This window comes from Athene cunicularia (assembly GCF_003259725.1).
Source record: "Athene cunicularia isolate RWA chromosome 5 unlocalized genomic scaffold, athCun1 chr5_part1, whole genome shotgun sequence".
NCBI classification, from domain to species: Eukaryota; Metazoa; Chordata; class Aves; order Strigiformes; family Strigidae; genus Athene; species Athene cunicularia.
The window spans coordinates 11245451-11265924 of record NW_020799101.1 but is presented as its reverse complement, the minus strand read 5'-3'; the positions used below and the strand labels follow the sequence as shown (position 1 = coordinate 11265924).

At 38.3% G+C, this 20474-nt stretch overlaps 2 protein-coding genes across 8 annotated transcripts in view; both read left to right on the top strand.

Annotated features, from left to right (window-relative positions):
- Positions 1-6: 6 nt before the first annotated feature.
- APOPT1 (apoptogenic 1, mitochondrial) lies at positions 7-7850 on the top strand. The gene is made up of 4 exons (XM_026849993.1): positions 7-841; positions 1915-1978; positions 3974-4064; positions 6711-7850. Exons 1-4 carry the CDS (start codon positions 620-622, stop codon positions 6814-6816), a joined length of 483 nt encoding a protein of 160 aa, XP_026705794.1. The 5' UTR covers positions 7-619; the 3' UTR covers positions 6817-7850.
- Positions 7851-15693: 7843 nt separating this feature from the next.
- The window catches only part of KLC1 (kinesin light chain 1), a 51712-nt gene continuing 46931 nt past the window's right edge, over positions 15694-20474 (top strand). For 4 of the 7 annotated variants that reach the window (XM_026849978.1, XM_026849980.1, XM_026849985.1 and 1 more), the window contains exon 1: positions 15776-15797. Coding sequence is in view for 1 of the 7 variants with exons in the window: in XM_026849979.1 (XP_026705780.1) it covers positions 15724-15797 (74 nt within the window). In the remaining 6 variants the exon portion in view is untranslated. Of the gene's footprint in view, positions 15798-15907; positions 15932-20242; positions 20348-20474 lie in introns of those variants that run through there. The other 3 variants (XM_026849979.1, XM_026849983.1, XM_026849982.1) reach the window with 3 other exon arrangements.

Below are 20474 nucleotides of genomic sequence, written 5' to 3'. Positions count from 1 at the left end.
GCCGGGCTGCCCCCGCGGTACCTCACAGCGCCGCTGGGCGGGCGCCGCCCGATAAAAGTCTGCGTTTCCTGCGGGCTCTCGTTACTTACTTATTTTCCAGCGCCCCCGGTGTTGGTAAATACCCTGCGGGCCCTCCCGCGCCGTGTGGGTGGCGCGCCGAGGCACCGGGCAAGCCAAACGCTCTTCCAAGCGGGGCAGTATGTTATGGGCTCTTAGAGTCAGTTCTCCCTAAACCCGGCCTGAAAAGCTGCGCGCTTGTGCATGTTCACAAGGATGCACGAAGAAAGCAACGCTTAAGAAGACTTACATACTTGCTAGTTCTTGTCGTCAGATATTTTAATGAAGTGGAATATCAGTGATATGAAAATTTAAAAAAAAGGTGTTTTTTAAAAAAAGCACAACCGAGATTAGTGTCTGTTAGAAAAGAGTCGAAGCTATTTTACTCTTTAGTTTCTAAATGAAAGTAAATGTTAAATGTGTCGCATAATTTTCCATCAGGGTAAATGAGTGCGCGTAATTTCTGTACTTGTTATGCTCTCTTATGTTTTAAGGTCGTGTGGAGTTTTGGAATTTATTTCAAATCGGGGTGCTTTTCAAAAACTGTTCTCAAGTGGTGATAATGAATTCTGCCTGTATTTTCAAGGGCCTGGGTTTCAGCCCCCCCGCACACTCCCATAACGACTGGATCGGCCCCCCTGACAAGCATTCCAATCTGCGGCCGGTCATCTTCTACGTGTCCCCCGAGGAGTCCCCGCTGGAGCGGCGGCTGCGGGAGGCGCGGCAGGAGGCCCAGGCCTGCGACCAGCGCTTCTGGGCGCGGCACAACCGCGCCTTCCGCCAGGTGAGCCCCGACGGCCGGTGCCGCTCGGATCCTGCCCGCCTACTCGAAATCGGGGAAGGGGTTTGGTCTCCATGAGGAAGGGTGCAGTTCTACCCGTCAGTACTGTCTGGTAATTGATACCATTTCTTTTAATATGCACGGTGTCTTTGTGGAAATTACGTTTTTTGTCATTAATTTCTTTAAAATTAAGTACAAAACTAAAGAACTTGCATATTTTATTGCTGTTTTGTGGCATATTTGCCTCTTTCCTATCTGGCACTGAAAATATAAAGTTCTAGCCACCCTACATGAGAGACCTATCTGTGACTAGAGCAGCTGTTGAAAATGATCCCGTGGCTCTTCTTGCTTTGTCATAAGTAGGAGGAATAGGTATAATCACCAGGGGTAAACAAGGGACTGTTTCACTGACAGTGTACCCCAGTAAGTCTACAAGTGGGGACTTCTCAGTCATGGTATGTTTTCTTTCCTGATTGTGTCATTGCTTAGGAGACACTGAATTTTGTTGGAAGAACAGTAAAGGTTCAGTAATTCACTATAATTTGTGATGATCTTTGATCATCATATCCTCACAAAACTTGCAAAGATCTCAGAGAAAAACAAAGCTTGTTTTTAATTCCATAGAACTGCTTTTTAACTGAAAAATGTATGTACAAATAATTATTCTGTTTCGATCTAAGTAATTTCATTTTTTTTAGGCTATGTTTTTCTCTGTGCTCAAGTTCTGTATACAGTACATCAAATCTTCATAGTTTGTCTTATAAACTGAAGATTCATTCAGATCCTGTCAGTACTGAAGCTCAGCTGCAACTTTACTCCACAGATAAGTTATATATGTTTCAGTAGGAGGACACTTGCATGAATTAATTGATGCCTGCACATAGCAGGATCTAAGTGATGAAATTACTGGTTTAACTAACTCACTGGATTCAGGAAAATATTTTGTTGACATTTCCAAGTATAATGAGTATTGCTTGTTATTTCAGAGGGCATTAAGCACTCCTATGTGATTAAAAACAGTGGTTAACTTCAAGGACTGAGTACATCAGATTCTAACGTGGAAAAACATGTTTTAGGAGAAAGAAGAATTTATTTATTCAAGACTGAAAGCCAAGGGTCTGAAAATGAGAGATGAAACAGGTTAGTGAGATCTTTATTTATAGTTTAGGATGAATTCTGAATTCCGTTTAACTTTGAATTTTGTTAGTTTATGCTCTTTGTGTCCTGTCACAAGTAAATCTTGAGGGTAGGATTTAGAAGTACTTTTAGGAGAAAGATAAAAAAAAGAGAGGAGGAGCTCCTCAGAGATGTGCATATAGGGGTCTGATCATCTGTTGCACTGTTCTTCCCCTAATTCCTTCTGCACAGCTGGAGGGAATGTGCTGAAATCCTCCCCAAGTAATGTAATCATTCTGTAGTCTGAGGAGGAAGGGCTTTTTCCTTTCACACCTCCTAACACAGTGAGCTGGCTGAGCTGAACATACAGAGCATGTGCCTCAAGTGCATCTTACAGTTGGGCGGACGAATTCACACTCTCTGACTTCGGGTCCATAGTGTATACGGTGAATACAATATTTTTCCTTGAGGGACAATAAGGCAACTTCTGAGGAGACAGCAGCTGCTATCTGACTGTCTTTGCCTGAGCACAGTTGCTGTAAAATAGTTGCCTCTCATTCGTTATGTGAAACTGAAGACAAGATGCCTTCATAATAACAGTGAATTTGGACATTGTAGCATGAGGTTGAACATTTTGTTCATAGAATAATTATCAGTTTGAGTTTAGTAAAGCATCTGCTCTGATGTCCTCTTTATCGAGACCATTATTTTTCTCTTCTGTTTGTATCCCAGTGACCAGTGTGTGGTTGAGAAATAATTAAGTTTTGTGTTTAGAAAATGCTGCTTTTATATTGACATTTTGGGTTTGGTTTTTTGTTTTGCTTTTATACTCTAGAAATAAAGTACATCCCTTAGAAATAAAATTACATTGTCTGCATGTGTTGATTAACTCTGTTCTAGAATACAGTTGCATGCATTTATAAAAATCAGACTAATAACATACGCTAACAGTTGGAACAAAACGTACATTTTTATGTAAGTGAATCTACTATCAGTTCTACTGGCAACAGTATGAAGAAACAAATTAACTATAGGTGTTAAGTAGGCAACCTTCAAAAAGTCATAGAGTAAATTTATCCCATAGCATATTAATCTGTTGTAATACATTAGATTTTTAAATAATGACAAATAGAACTGATCAATAATTTACATTTCTGTGATCAGTCTCAGGAGCTTTGAAGTGCATTTCGGAACAGTAGCAAGTTGAATATCACAATTCTGTCTCCTTCACAATATCCATGTCCCCTGGGACATTCAAATTGGACTCTCATGTTAGAAACATTGGAAGTGCCAGAAAGTTTGTACAGGAATTATCTGGTAGAGTTGAGAATATTTGTTCATTCTCAGGATTTGACATCTGTGCTGTAGCCACACTTTTTCCTTTCATGTTCTGTGGAAAGAATCCATCTCCTCTTACGTTCTGCTTATGACAGTGGCATATTGAGTCCTCTTTTTACTTGCTTCTTCACAAAGTAATTGTCTACTATATTGTTAATAAATCTGACATCTCAGAACATACAGTTTGGTATAAGTTACTTAAAATTTATCAACAACAGAAAACAATGTACACCTGCAAATATGTCAGTCGTGGACAGTGTTCTTTCTGTATTTATTGCCTTGCTTCAGGGGGGGAAACTTAGGTTACTAAGTGCTCTTACTGGTGCTGTTTAGATTTCAGCCCCACAGAGATTAATTTTACTCAAAGGATTAGGTACTCCTAGATCTATGGACTTTTCCATAGGGGTTCACTTGTTCCCTAAATAATCTAAGATCTGATAAACATAATCACTTTCATAAGTAATAAGGGTTTAAGAGTTATAACAGATGATCAGTATTTTTAATCTGCTGTGCTCCCTAGGTAGTTTTCAAAAAGTTGGAAGATAAAAGCATATTAACTTGTTCAGGGTTATACAGGAGGATTGTAGGAGCAAGGAGTCAGACCTAGCTCTCTTGCAACTGAACCCAGTGTTTCAATCCAAAGAATTATCTTGACATTGTTATGCCAAAACTTATTTTCAGGTCAAAAAGCAACACTGAATGCAGAAGAAATGGCTGACTTTTACAAGGACTTTCTAAGTAAAAATTTTAGAAAGCATATGCAGTATAACAGGTATGTAGAAGGTATTTATGTTGCCTATTATGCCTTTCACTTAACTGTAATGTATAAGATCAAATAGAAAATGTGAACACTTTTTTCCCATGATTGGTAAAACAGCACCTAAAACTATCATTTTAGAAAATGATTTTTTAAAATACTATTATTAGCATTTGACAGAAATTTTCATTATCATTTGAGTTCTACTGCTTATTGTTGATTTAGTGGAGAGATGAATCTCATGGCTGAGATTCAGAGAGACAAGATCAGGCACTCAGTTTTTTTTCTCTTATGGCATGGGTGTTTTCATGCTGCTAATTGAAACTGATAAATAGGCAAATAAAACAGTTGAAATTTCTATATAGCAGATTCTAGTTGACTGTTAAATAAGGACTAGTAAATGCAGTTCATCTCAAAGGAAAATTGTTTCATGAGAGTATTTACTATTCTTGTTTTTATTATTCACAAGCACATAGTACAAATGATGACAGTGATTAGCCTTGAGTCTGAGGGGGTTTTGTGTGGCAAAGCATTAGTAAAGTGATCACCTGAACTCATCCTGTGTAGAACCTCAGCTGCAACTGGGTAAGCCCACATCCACACTGCCTCTTCAGAACATCTACTGCATTGTTTCAGTGTTACTGTTTGTACAACAACTTGATAAACTGGATTGGGCATCTGAAACAACTGAAAAATGACTCGTACACACGCATGACTGCACGTAGCTCTGTACGCTTGGTAGAGGGCTGGAAGTGAGGAAGGAATGGGAAGCTGGAGAAGGAGAGTGCTTAATCAATTTACAGTAGCACTGCCCACTGAATATGAAGCCACAACTTCAGTTTCTTCTCTGTATTGGATTGAAAGATTATTAGGCCCCAAGGTGTCAAGTATTACTGGTTTCCTGATGGTGTAATACTAGCGAGAAGTCTACCATCACTTTAACTGATCTATAACAAGTTGTGGTTTAGGGTTCTTTGTACATATTGTGCACATACCGTAATGTACTATAAGAACAATTTTACTGTAACAAGTATTTAAAACAAATATGTGCATTTTTTTCCATGGGGGGAGGGGTCAGAGGGGGAGACCTCACCATAAACCTTAATGACAGCATGAAAAAATGGAAAGTAAAATACTATTGTTAATAAGAGGTTTGTTGTTCAAATTGCCTATAACTGAAGAGTGAGAAAGCAAATAGTTTATGTTGTAACTGGTCACCAGATGCCATTGTTGTAGTGACATTGGGATAGTGTGCTGTCTGCACGGCAAGAGAGTTCAGGCTTTGGGCCTAAACGTGACCTTCTTTGTTTCTGCCTTGTAAAATCAGGTGGTATCAGCTCCATCATTGAAGTTTCAAAGTGGAACTTCACAGCCCTGAAAGCAGTGGAGCTTTTTAAAGGCACCGTGATTTTGAGGGGTCATATTTATAAAAATCTGTTTATGCATTCAGTGGTATGTTCTTTGCAGTGTTGCCAGCTGGCCTGAAAACTGTGGCTGCTGAAGTGTTGCAACTTCTAAACTGTAGTTAAAATTGAAGCAATGACTGTGCATGGATGCCATGAATATTTAGTTCAGGGTACTTAAGACTGGAAATACAGTCTAGTCTGGGTAAAAAAATTGAGAAGAATATAGGAAATGAGACATGAAAGGGGAAAAGAAACAGTTGTAATGTTGTCATGTTAAATCAAAACATGGTATTTGAGGGGGTAGCTCAGTGCTGCTTGTCAGCATAATTTTGGCTACTATCCTTACTCAGAGGTTAGTATCCCAGGTTTATGTTAAATCTGTACATGTAGGGTTTCCCACAGATACCTCAAGAGAAGACCTAAATCCCTGTCTTTAATATTTTCTGCTAGTTCTTCAGTAAGCATGCTCTGTTGCTTCATGTGCAGCATTTTACAAAATGGGTGATGGATCCTTCTTAGAATCTAGAAGAAAATTTTGATGTTACTTTAGTTTGTAACAGGGGCAAGAATTTGAAGCAAGTTCTTGGAGTTTAAAAAGGGCTGATACAGACTCTCCTATCTATATCTTAAATTAGCTCCAGAAGCCATGCGTGCTTTATTAAAACTATTTAAAGATACAAAGGCTAACTTTAGCAGTATTGGAGGCATCATCTTTAAAAGGTACTGCATTAGAAACATAATGTTTTCTGTGTTAGGTTATACAGTTAGTCTTTGAAGTGTGGTTTTATTTTTTCCCCCCCCCTTATAGGTGACTATGCCCTTTCCAACATGTGCATCTTCATACATGCACAGACAAATCTTATCCATAGCACAGCACTTGGCAGAAAATTCTTCTAGGTAGCTTGATGATCAGCTTTACTTCTGAAACATGAGATACGGTTACAATTATTTTAGCTTACCTGATTTCAAATACAATTGGTCATAAAACTACCCACCCCTTAACTTTTTTACAGTTAAGCGCTCAATGGTTGTAGCCCTATAGTCCACATGTCATCTGTTCATGGATATGGATATTCACACAGAACTTTTCCTAGATTATTTAACTCTCATTGGGCAGGAAAAGTGTTGCCATGGAAAATGCAGGTCAACACTGAATTGTCATTTGTCAATGCCAAAGTATATTTTAATATAATTGTCTACCTTGTTCCTGTTCTTGTTCTGCATGCTGATGATTTTCCTGGCTTTGGAATCCTAGAGATTGGTATAAACGTAACTTTACTATCACATACCTCATGGGACAAGTAGCACTGGCAAGAGCTCTGAGGTGGCTTCGTTGGAAAAAGAAAAATGTGGGAAGTTAATCGCAGCTCCATGAAGAATACAACTCTAGCTAGGCCTGCTATAAACTTGCTGTTTATAGTGATGTTCAGAATCTGAATGACTAATGTAATAATTGTTTGAATCTGTTTGTTAAATTATGTATATAAAAGTTGCTATTAATTTATAATCACTGTGTAGGTTTCCTTTACCTTTTATTCCAAGAACATTTAAAATATTTCTCAACCAAAACACAACTGAGAGAACTATTAAAAGCTGTTCCTCGTTTACATTAAATGGAATGGATCACAGCTGTCACATTTTTACCACAGAGTCATAGCTCCTAAATAATAGGCGATTGCTTATGCTGTACCTGAACTTGGGTCAGAGAATGATGTCTCCACCAACTGTATCAGTATATAAAGACAGAAATGCTTCGTATTGCAGCAGTTATCTCTCTGGGGCAGTAGATATCCATAAGTAATGCAACATGACTGAAGGAACAAATTATTTGTGAGTATATATACAATCAATTTAGAGTGATCCTCCTTTCAGTGTGATTATTTCCTATTTTTAATAAAGATCTATGGTATTATTTCATACAAATTGCTAATGCTATACGATGCTCTTTGATAATTTTGTTTTAATTAAAAGAAACGTGCTCCCCATGGACCAGAGTTACTCTAGACTGTGGTTAAAGATTGTAGCTGCTGAGCAATAAAACAGGTGCATTGCCAGTCGCTTAATCTTGGTAGAAAGGGGAACTGATAGTTGGCATATGGAGGAGAACAGCATTAGTACTAATATGCACTGCTTTCTACTGGATTGTTTCTTTCAAAAAATGTGCTATTCTCACAAGTTTCTCTGAAGCACTCACAACAACTTGACTGAGGGTGATTTTTCTAGCCTCCAGGTATGTAATATCAATTGGAAGGAAGTTAGTTTAAGTGAAGTCTTAAAATGTTATGCCATGTATCTTTAATTTAAAAGAAGTTCCATTCCTTGGAATGTTCTCCTTGTCCATTTATACAGTTAAATGTTTTTTTTGGATAGAGTACCTACTAAGATGATTCAGTTAGAAAGAATGTATGTTGTCAGTTGAAGTGTGTTTTCTTAAAGCTATGCTGTAGGGAATGTTCTGCTGTTGAAAAAAACTCAGCAGTCACTGACCTCTTTTTCATGTCGAAATATGATGGGATTTATTCACGGGCTTTCTCAGCTGGAGCAAGAAGAGCTTTGTTAGTATCAATGTAATAATTCCTTTGCAAAATGAAATAAAAATGATATGGTAGCAGATCACACTTTAATACAATGATGATGATATCATTGGGGCTAAAATGGTCACTGAATTGTGGCTTTAACTGTTGTTATTAGTAAATGAAAACAGTCATTAATAGTGTTTGCTGAGATGATAACACTAGGAAGATACCGTTTGTGAATGCTATTTACTGCATCAGTACTGTAAAAGGTATATATTTATTAAAAAGTTACAAAATGCCATGTTTCTTTGGGGAAATAAACTTTTGAAATAGAATACTGTGGGTATGTAATGTAATTCTTCAGGGCTTTACCGTAAATCCTATCTTACAGTATATAAGCTTTGACCACAATGCGAATGCACAGTTTATTAAATAGTTCCAGTGTAAAGAACGATTGGATAATGTAAGAATATATCTCTGAAAGGCAGAGGCCAGAACCCCAGTGTACTGGTGGTTGATAGCGGTGTATTCCAACAGCCTGTGCATAAGATCTGTAAGGTAGTTTTATATATGCTTAAGTGGGTAGAGGTCAATCAAAAGACACATTTTCATCTTCTGAGCTGCTCAGTTTTATTAACACAGACATTTTTGTGCCTGCCTGCTGAACCAGATCAGGAAATTGATTCACTACTAGAACTAATCCAAGGGAGAAAGTGTTAGATGTCAGTTGAATTAATATGCCTCATCATGCAGATATAAGTATTCTGCTGTTGGCATGGGGGAGGGTTTGGATTGTGCTTCAGTCAGTTCCCAGTTAACACTTTTCTGAACATGTAATTTTAGTGTTGGTCACCCAAAAATAATGGCATACAGTGGATCATGCTGGGATTCTGCTCTGAGCTGCTTGTAGGTAAAGTTCATGCCTTTATGTCACTGCTTTCATTACCATTCTATGTGGAGTACTGGGTCCCTTCATCTAAAACCTATTGATGGAGTGAGGTATTTATTTATTAGGTAAGTGTTGAGGTTAGATTTAGAACATCTAATAAAGCCACTATGAAAAGATGTTATTAAAAATAATCCATCTGAAATTTTGAGTCTTGTTACCAAAGCCACATACATTTACTGAGATAATTACATTTTCTGAATAGCCATATCATTTTTGCCAGTGTTGCATTAGTTTTGATTTTTTTCTTTACTCAGAGCAGTTGTAATAATGCCATCTGCTTTCAGATATTATTGATCATAAATCCTTTATACATCAAAGGAAGAATAAGGAGCTGCCACAGACTACTAAAAATAATTTTTTTTTATATATACAAAGGCCTGCTACAGTAGCTGAAGCTAGTGAAATAGATCAAAGGGTGGCTTTGTGCACATCTTCTGAGTATAGGAAAAATACAGGGGAGTGTTCTCATTTAGGTATTTAGCTAATCCTGTCAGAAGGAAGAGCAGCATTTCATATTTAGTAGTGTCAGCATGTGCCTTTTTAATCTGTCTCATGCACTCAGTAAGTGCATAATAAAGCAACAGTATTTTGGTAATAAATATTTTTTTGATAGTTTGTATTAACTCGGGGTGGTTATGTTCTGATAATCTTTGGGGGGGTTTGCTATTCACTAAATTTCTCTACTGGAGCATTAATTTCAGTAGAATGTGAGAGGAGTAAGAGGAAGTATCAAAGGATTGAGAGGCAGACCAACTAAAGGCTGGGTTGAAGTGATTGTAGCACCCTTATATATGATTAATAAAGAACTGTACATCTTAATAAAATGCATTTCTCAATTTCATTGGGAGTATAAAAGTAATGGTAGAAACAACTGAGAAGATAGCTTCTATGTTTAAATGAACATTCTTAGGGATAAAATTAAAATCTAGTTCAATACTCAGATTTCTTATTTAGAAGCTGACCCTTTCTGGCTTAGTTTTAAGAGGACTGTTCTGCTTGCAATTTTTAGCTTACACTATCACTAAGCAAGATTGGTATCCTACAGGGCAAGCAGATTTGGTGAAACAAGAACTTAATTTACATCCTGTGCAGAGCCCATGAGCCAGTTTTTTGCATAAAGGCTGGGAGATTGAAATGTCTTCAGGAAAGGATAATATATGTCTGGAACAGTAACATGCATGAATAATTTTCATATTAAAAATTATATCTACTGAATGTTGTAAACTGGTTCACAGAATAATAACTCCATAATTGAATATTCACGTTCATTTTAAAAAAATGAATAGTACTGGAAACAGAACTTTATTTCTTAAAAAGAGTTTATAAGTACATTGAATGTAATCATCTTGACATACTAATTAATATTATTATATAAATCACTTCTTTGTGACTTGACTTTGAATTCATTAATGGAGTAAGATTCATCCGAGTATTGTAAGATTTAGCTAACTGATAAATTCAAACAGCAGGTGCTGTGGAAGTGCAAAATCAGTACTTCTGGCTAAAATAGTAAAGACAAAAAAATTACACGATCCCTTTTTAAGTGTGATCTTAGGAGAAATACTATTTTATAGTACTACCCACAGTCAGAATCGGTTTTAGAAGACCTGTAAATGCTCTGAAGATGTGGTTCCTGTTTCATACAGCTGCTTGCATTTTACTCGTTCAAACCAGATACCCATTTAATGGAGTTTCTTATATTTTGCAGGGAAAGGTACAGTGATTTTGCTTTCTGGGGAATGCAGGTTCTCATCCTTAGGGGTGGTCCCAGGTATGTTGTGATCTGGGCAGAGATATCAAGAGATGCAGCAAAAATGACTGCATGCATCTCCTGAGACTGTCAGGAGGCAATTAGCACGCAGCCTAAGCTGGAGTAGCCCTGAAGCTACTTTGGTGGCCCATGACTGGCATGAGTTTCCAGCAGCCCCCGTGCCAGTCAGGAATTGCTGGCATTCAGCAGTACTCTGTTCACACCGCTGCCTCCAAAGAACCTGCTGATATGATTCAGCTGCAGAATTGGCTGTGATAACTTTCAACAGCTGAGCCAAAACACATCAACAGGCAAAACCCAAGTTTCAGAATCCTAAGAAATTCAGGTCACTTTTTATATTTCATTATTAAAGGACTTCCTGTTGATAAATTTTAGCCCCATCTTTGTAATAAATCCCCGCTGTGGAAATTTTTTCATATGATGATCAGTGTGTAGTATAAGTTGGCTGTTTTTAAAGGGTTCCAGAAAAGTTACAAATTTTAATTTCTATAATGATTTGAATAATTAGAAGTCTAGAGTCTTTGGGAGGGTAGGGGTTGTTTTGCAAAACAGATTTTGTAGTCAAGGCTATATTAAAAGACAAAAGCCATGAATTGCAAATTTCAAAAGAGATTAACTGACTTCCTTGATTGCTTTCCAAGTGATTTTTGATTCTGGAGTGTCATATAGAAAATAGATGGTATGACACAGCATAAACACTCTGTGACAAACCAAGTCAAGACAGTTCTGACCTTTAGTTGCTGTAGAAACTGTAAATACTTAGGTAGAAAACTCTTTATTTGTCAAAAATTGTATGAGATTGAAAGACAAAATGGAAACTAAATTCCAATGAATATGTAAGAAAATGTCTTCTGGACTTAACCAATCTTCTTCTCACGTTTACCAAAATAATATTTCACTTGTAATGTCATGTCTGGAAAACTCCCAGTTTCCTCAGGCGTCATGAAAAATTCTACCATGAAAAACAGAACAAAATACTGAGATGACATATGAGTAAATACCCACAGGTGCTAATTTGCATCAGAGAATTCAAGCTTACTTCAAAGGAAAAAATCAGCTCTGCCATAGAACATTGCATAGCAATTTTAATTGACAAGAGATGCTTAAAATCAGTTCATTTGCCATGCTCCTCTGCTGCTTCTTTCCTGTTGCAGCTTTTGTTGTTGGAAAAAGAGCAAATTCAGTGACACCTGGAGACTTGCTGGGCGTGCTTAGCAGTAACCACAGTGTCACAGCCATAAATCTGATTGCCATAGGACTGAGCTGATGCTGGGAGAATGTAGCTGAAGAGTTGCCACTGGACAAGGCAGGTTTCCATTTTAGGAAGATTTTTCTCAGGCTTTTGAATCACGAGGTTCACACTTTCTCTAAAAGCAGCAAAGCAGCTTATTACTTACTGGCTTGGGTCTATATTGGTATTATCTAAGAGCCACTTAGCACTTGATGTTTAATTTCATACATAATTAACACTATCATTTCAACTTTAATTCTATTATATGTTTACATGTAAATTAGAAAAGCAGTCTCACTTATTTACAATATGAACTTTGGTTTTGGATGCTACCCAACAGAGTTCACAACCAAAAATTCAAAGAGAAAGAAGCTAAGTGAAGTTAATGAGAATGCCAGTAACACAGCATTCCAGCCTCCTTTGGCTGCAAAATGAGTGGGATGGGAAATGATAAATGTGTGAACCTTCCTTTAAAGATATTTAGAGTGCTTTCTGCATTGGTGCTTGATAAACCTGGCAGTAACATTTTTATGGTTATGTAGTTAGTTATAAGGATATGGGGCATGTTAAATTGCTGCCCACAACAGAACCATTTACTGGGTAGATTTCTGGTCAGTGTTATACACTGATGAAGATACTATTATTCATCAGCCTATTCTGTGTGAGTCATGACAGTTTTCAAACATATGGTGATGGTGTACTCTGCGACCCTTCAGCGTGTAATAAAAAGTGAAACACTGTGTAGGCAGTACATTTCACTTTCACGGATAATTTATATATATTAATTGTTCCCAGATTTCTCCTAGTGTTTACTGAAGTATGTTTCAGTTCCTGTTTACAGTTACATTATTTTCAATACCTAGAGTTCGATAAACTATGTAAAACGGCACTATATATGTATTTGAAACAATTTCAATGCATTTCGGCTTTCATTACAATTTAATTATTAATTAAATATTAAGGAATAATTTTATGTCAAAACACACAGATTCATAATCTAAAGTACTGAGAACCTGGCATGTTTCAGCAATTCCCCGGGAGACTGTTAGCTGATGTGACAGAGTGAACTGCTCTGTGTAATCAAAACTCCTCAAACAGTCCAGACATTTTACATGATGCTGGTGTTGTAGATAACTGTGGTGGCACAGATTTTTTCCTTGAAATAAATTACTGCAAGCTCTGATTTCTGTGAATTGTACTATCCCCAGCTGGCCACCAGAGTCAAAGGTCAAGGAGTCCTGCTTTAAATTCCTATCTTTAATTATTTGTCCTCTGAAGCAAAACTGTAGCCTCAGAATATCCGTGGTGATGTACATACTGATGAGGTAACTGCCTTTTTAGCCAGTTTCTGCAGAAATTACAATTTACCTAAATTGAGTCTAGCCTTTTTGGCACAAGGAAAACCTTCAGAACATGATGTGATGCAGCAGTATCTGACAAACTTGACAAATTAATAGCATCCCCTCACTGTTTTTATATACTGGTCCCTAAAACACCTATACACAGATGCATGAGGAATTCTTTCTTCATAAATTGACACCTACAAGGCTAGTTTCTTAAGGCCTCCTTTCACATCCCCTAATTATAGAGGGTATAACAAGTGTGGATGGACTAGGTTACTGATGGACCTTGTGGAGGTCCTGGGCAGAACTATCACATGGAAGCCAGGTCCTTGTGGTTGTCTAAATCACCCAGGGAGCAGAGAATAGCATAGGATTGGGAAGGCACAAAGTTGATTTAAAACCACTCTCTCAACCCCTTCTCATCTGAGGTATCAGACTGTTCTTTTGGAGCATGTCCATAGATTGAGTTCTTCAAGAATATTTGCTCTCAGGTAACTGACAGACGAGCCTGTAGAGATAAAACACACCATTCATCCTGTAGGAGTAAATTATGCAATTATCTCACTATGTTGCAAGCCTAAGACTTGATAGCAGCAATGTACATATCTGGTTTTCTTCTGTATCATCATGAAGATATGGAAGAAGTGATGAGTGTGTTCATGACATGTCTTTGGACTTAATACTTTTCAATGGATTTCTCTGTGAACTGTCAATAAAATGTTTAATTAAAACAGATAAAACCAAATTACAACAGAAAACAGAGGAATTACAACATCTGAAACTGAAGTAAAAATTTCACAGTACATACTTGCTGTGGGAAGATGGAGACAGCAAGGAGAGAGAATTCAAATCCAAACCCCTGGGGATAAGATCATCTCTCCTTTTCCTGCATCTGCTCTGTTTTGCAGGAGACAGGATGAGGAACAAAATACCTAGCACAGGCAGTTCTGTTTGCTATTGATTTCTAGAGTGACTCTGCCCTTCTCAGCCCCACGTACTGTATACCATCCATCTAGCCACAGGCATATTCACAGAAGTCATTTTCTTTAGAGGCGTAATTGGTCACTGGCACAGAAACTACAGAAACAGTTGTCACAGCAGAAATATTTCCATTTCCCTTTCCCTTGGGGCAAAATGTATTACCATTAATTCCCCAGCCCAGTGCAGCTGAGTACTGCCTTGGTTTGAATACCCTCTTAACCAAGGCAAACTTCAACAATGGAAAGCGGATGTAAAATGGTCTCCCATAAAAAATGATAAATTCTAATCAACCTTGGATGCCGAGTGAATTTGGTGTAATTCCATATAGAGTATTAGTTGAGGAGGAGAGAAAGCATTTAACAGAAGTTGAAGGGGGATAAAGGTTTGGTAGTTACTGCAGCATGTGCAGAAAAGGAATACATCAATTGGAAGGGAGGTTAATGATAAATCAGACATAGGGACAATCACTTTAAATAGTGACCATGGCATAAACAATTGCAGCACATTAGTCTCAAGAAAGGTGAAGCAAATGAGAGCAGTAAAGGGCAAGCTGAATAATCGGGGAGATGTAGAATCTCTCTTAAAGAGATTAAGAGTTCAGTTTGTTTAGCCAAGCAAATTGATGGTCAGGAGGGAAGAAAGGAGTGCGGAATGTCCTAGACAGTGTGAGTGGAGGAAGAAGCAGGTAAGAGGGTTACCCAGGGAAGAATCATCTTTTTCTACAATAATTTAATCAATCATATAAAAGAGAAGTGTTACATTTGAGGACCTTACTGGAAATGCAAACACATAAGAGAAATGGGGCTGATCACTAGCAAGGGAAAAGAGCTGGAAAGAAATGACACAATTTGGCACAATATCTATTTGTATATATTACCCTTGGGACTGAACACCAGAGGAATGAGGTTCTTGGGCAGGAAGGGCAAGATGCCTGCTTGGTTTTCAATAGAATTTGATAATTACATTTAGAAAAAGACCAGATGAGATTGTTATCTGTAATGCCTTTTAGACTTTTGAGACTTAGTTATCTTTCATCAGTAGGTGCAAATTTCTACTTGGAAAAGGTCACATACAGGCATACACTGGCATTAGCATTTCTTGTGATTAGCATATGCATGAGCTTTAATAGAAGGCAGCATCTGAAAAATCACAACCTCCTTCTTTTATAAATATATGTAGCAATCTTGGTGAGAATAAAGGGAATACAATCTTTCATATCTCCATGAGGAAGCACCAGTTTTCCTGGTGCTGAGACAAGTTCATGGCCCAGTCTGTGCCTTTATCTAATTTTGGCTGGAAAAAGGAATGCCTTTCTTACGCTTTCAAGGAATCACTTCTCAAAAAAAAGAAAAAGCTCATACTGGTTAATGAAATTATCCCAGATTTACACTCATGTGCAGCTGAAAGTAAAATCTCTCTCAAAGGGGTTTTTTTTTAGGGAAAGAGCACTTTTCATAATGAAACTCTGGAAAACTTAATGAGAAGAAGGTACCTGAAAGTCTCCTTCACCACGGGAAAAAAACCTCTACAATTACTACGAAGATTATCAAGGTAAGAGTCTCACCTAATCTAATTGCAAGTAATCTGGCAGCAAAGCTGATGACTTAGCAAATCTCCATAAAGGAATGCTGACAAACCGTACAGGTAACAAACAGCTGGTGTTCAAAGAAAGGGAAGAGGATAATGTAAGTAGTAATAAAGCCAGCACTTAGAAATCAGTAAAGGTTTTCTGCTTTTAGCTAAGTGCTCCTGGATTTGAACACTGACTATCAAAGATTTTGTGTTTGGAAGAGTCTGTTTGTTGTGTTTGTGGAATAAACTTTTTTGTTATCAATACTAGTCCTTATCCCAATAGAAAGAAAAAGGGAGCATAGTCATAGTTGGGACGTAAAGGTATGGGAGGGTGAAGAGAAGTACTGTACCACATGATGAATGTTCTTACTCTAGTAGTGGCCAAGATTGTGATATTCCAACAACAGAGTGTTTTTTATTTCCTCTGAAGGACTTAATACACTTTTGCAATGGTTCAGTGACTGAGGTAGGTGAATACAGAAATAAATGTAGCTTCCTGTGACTCGCATGCAGTGATTAATAATTCTCTCAACCTTGAATGAGCAACTAAAACCCCAAGAGAGAATAAACTCACTGAAAAGCGAGAATATAGAGGAAGGAAAGGAGTAGTGTAAATGAAACACTATCCTTCTTCATGTATAAGCACAGAAAGTCATGCAGAGTGAATATGGAGAAAAGCGTCTTTCCAAGGAAGAAAGGTAGAAAGGTGCAACTATCAGCTGACTACAGAACATGGAAGCAGGTAAGGAAGAAAGTTGCTTCATCTTTCAATGAAATGAGAGGTTTGTCAGAAATAAAGAAGGAACAGATATTGCGGGTTGAGCAGAGAATGTATTGGAGTGAGCATTCCTACTCCTTGAACGCAAGGAGTAAAGATACAAGTCTAATCATCATAAGCTCTCCTCTGTGAACCCTTAAGCTGTTGGGAATTTTCATGCTTTAAAAGTAGGATCTTGGAAAATACTGACACTGTATGTAAATTAATGTAGCATAGAGTATTATAGTTTGTCAAAGGGTGCAATTCTTAGCTCCTGGTCACTTACTACTTTGAAGATAACAGTGAAAGTTGGGATATATAAATATAGTTGTATTGCTGAAATTGTCTAGTATTTTTCTTTATATTGACATTAATACTGACATGCAAATTTCCTAATAGTTTCTAGCTTTCAGTTACTTTAACTGTATTACCTGAGGGGTTTAAGTCTGCTTTTCCTAATAAAACTGTTTTAAAGCTAACTGAATGGGTTTCTTAAACCTTGCAGTCAGTGTCTTTTGGGCTATAACAATGGCACAGCTCTTTAGAAGCTGGCAGGTGAAAAGAATTCTGGTTAGCAAAATGTTATGGTGCAAACATCCTGCTCTGTTTAAAAAAAGGTAACAAAAGTTAACTAATGAAATGGCCTGTTAAGAGTTGAATTAATGCTGCATGCTTTATTTGCTTGTTAATTCTCTGTGGATAGAAAACGGCAGGGAAAAGCACACTGGCTTTCATTTGTTACAGCTTTCTAGAAATCCTTGTGACTCTGGAAAAGGAGAATTCACTTGCATGTGACTAAAGCTTATTGACTTGGGAAGCAGGTTCATGATCAGTGTTTATTTTACTTGGAACTTTAATGCCATGGACAACAGTGGGTTCCCGATGGTATGTTCAGGCATCCTGACTATGACAGAGTCAAGGCAAACAAAATCCAGTCCTTTTACTCCAAAGTGCCTGAACTCCCTGATAACAGCGTAGCTCTGCGTGCAGTAACTGCACATAGGCGCAAAGGATTTAGGCTGAAATTGCATCTGGGACTGTGTACTTGATGTTTTTGACTCTTGAAAACTGATTTTTATGTTTCCTCTTTTCCATAAAGGACATTCTTGTAGGAAATACAAACTAAAAGCATATGCAACTGTCAGGTGATTGTGATGAAAAGCCAGACAGGTTGCTGAATCTGGCCTTTCAATATTTATTATTGCCAGGATGCTTTTAAACAGCACTTTAGCAGCAGTTGAAATTATTCCAATGTACTGCTCTATTGTAGCCCACATTTATAAAATGAAGTCATAGATTTTATAGACTGTAGGGTTAGATTTAGAAAACTTTCGTCTCTTTTGTCGGAAAGGTCCTCTAAGCCAAGAGGATAATTCTTGTTAATAACAATGGTAAAATAAAACAACACACACTTCTTAACTGAGATGAACCTGAAATTCTTTATAGATGCTTGCTCCATTTGTGGATGTTAGTTAAACCGAATCTTAGTTTGCTGCATGTATTTCTCACACTATTGCACCTCAAAAACCTAAGAGCTTTGTGCTGCATTAGTTGAACTGTTTGCTCTTATTTCTCTCCCACTGTGAATTACAAGCTTCCCTCTCCTGGGAGAGAAGGGAAATGGGTATATCGAGAATAAAGAATCCAGCACTGTAAATGTGTTTGGGGATTTTATTTTAATATCCACTCAGATGTTTGCAGAATACCACGGTGACCTTGTTGGTGGCAAAGAATACTCTAGAGACAGCATGTCTAGTTAATTTCATCCTAAAAGCAAAGCATAACTAGTTCCCTAAGAGAAGATGGAAATGTAGGCAGTAAGTAGTTTTTACTGCTAGATGAACTTGGCTAATTCTTATGTAGACGAGACAGGAAAAACAAGATCCAAAGGGAGAGTAAGTCCTACGATATTTCAGGTCAGGCAGAGGCTTGAGGAAGAAGCATGCTCTCCAAGTCTCTTCTGTGTCTGTCTTGTGCTCTGTGCCATAAACAGAGGGGAGTAATATTGCACTTCAGTTCCATTGAGCTAAGCAACCTTCCTGCAGGAGGGAGCTTAGTGTATGCTGCTTATGTGGGAAATTGCCAGCACGCACAGACTTGATTAGCCAGAGTATTATGAATCAGGGTCATAGCTGGAGTAGTTGCTTTGTTGGGAGATGCTCAGATCCCTCGGGTAAGCAGCTAATTGCAGGAAATCTTTTAAAGCAAATGTGTGATAGGAAGAAAGCAATGAATATTGTTTATTCAAAAGACAGGAGTGGTTCCTTTGAATAATTTCTCTTGCATAATTATATAATTAGGGCATGTTCTATTTTTAATTAAATCTCTTGCATATTCATGAAAATTCTCTGAACCTGTGGACCAATTGGCATGACTCTTACTTTTAAAATGTAGTTTGTATAAAGGAATGCCCTTCAATCTTTTTTTTCCCTTTCATGTCACTGTACAAATGCATATTTCACATTAGTATACATCGTTAGCCTGTATTGCCTGTCAAAACTACAATATGATGATAAAGCATTAACACAAAATTGCCAGACAAATGTTTTAGAGATGGAGAACACAAGGAGCTGCTGCTCTGAAATACTGGTATCACACCTGTTTTTTTTTTGTTGGATGGCTTGACCCGGGTAAGATATCAGTCAGTGAGCAGTATTCAGAAAGTATACTTCGGTTCCTTCAGCTTTTCAAATCCAACAGTTAGTCTCTGTATTTACAGTCTGCAGAATCTATGTTCCCCTAACTTTGTTTTGTTTCTTGTGGGCTTCTGTGACTCTTCCTGTTCTGCCTCTTTGACAACAGCATTAGCTTTGATTCCTCTTCTGACTTCCTGCTTCTTCTGACTCGGGAGTCTTGCTCACCTGATTCTTGTTCTCATATGTGCCATTTTGTAGACTTTCTCAATGCTGTATGCGAGGGCAAACAGATATATAAGCTCTTCTTTCCTCGTGTGTTTTAGATATTGGCATTTAGGTGAGGCTGCACATTTTGATTTACCACTGTACCTCCATATGTTTCCATTGGCTTATGATTCATACTCTCTATGTACAGCCCAACAGGCAGCCGGGCTAGATGATCATTGTAGGTCCCTTCCAACTGAACTATTCTATTCTAATCTGGAGCTCAGATGATAATGCACCATAATATTCTGTCCAGACACTAATAATTCTTTAATAAAGTTAAGCTGTCGCTGTTCCCTGATGATTTCCAATGTGCATTTTACTGCTTTGCTATATTTAACTGGTTTTTTTCTTTTTTTTCCCCATCTCAAACCTCAGTTCCTTCCATCTTTCATTTCTGGTCTTCTACCTAGCGGAACATCAACACGAAGAAAATACTGTGACCATTCATTCTTCTCTAGCAAAAGTGGGAATGAAATTGGAAACTGTGAAGAAATGGTTCTTGTGACAAGTGTCACGGAGTTCCAATGGAAGTCTTTCTTTTTATGTGTAAACCTGTAGAAGAGTAGGGATCTTTTACTTAGCTCAAGGTGGAACAAAGACAAGGGCACTGAAACATATTAGCAGCACACGATTAGCCTCACGGGGGGGACCCGGCTTCCCCACAGAATTCGTTCTTCAGCCCGTTTCCCCCGTGTGACTTGCACAGTGAGCCGGCTGCTCGCTGGAGAGCTCTTCGCGTGCGTTTGTCCCAGAGGTGTTCAGCTAAGACGGGAGCATCGCCCCCACCAGCCCTGCTGTCAGCCCGCTTCACAGAAGCGGAACGCTGACCCTCTTCCCCGGGCGCTCCGAACAACCAACACGACGAGCAGGTGCGGCGGCAGCCCGCTCGGGAGCCGAGCCCCCTGCGCGGGACGGGAGGCAGGGAGGGAGGCAGGCAGGGGGGCGCCTGGAGGAGCGCCGGGTTTTGCCCCCCACGGGCACACGCTTCAGGCAGAC

Bases quoted from the DNA above. Each gene is read 5' to 3' on its own strand.
- APOPT1 (XM_026849993.1), top strand. From the start codon at position 620: ATGAATTCTGCCTGTATTTTCAAGGGCCTGGGTTTCAGCCCCCCCGCA. The intron at 1,979-3,973 runs GTTAGTGAGATC...ACTTATTTTCAG, and splicing joins GAAAATGAGAGATGAAACAG to GTCAAAAAGCAACACTGAAT. The intron at 4,065-6,710 runs GTATGTAGAAGG...TTGGAATCCTAG, and splicing joins AAGCATATGCAGTATAACAG to AGATTGGTATAAACGTAACT.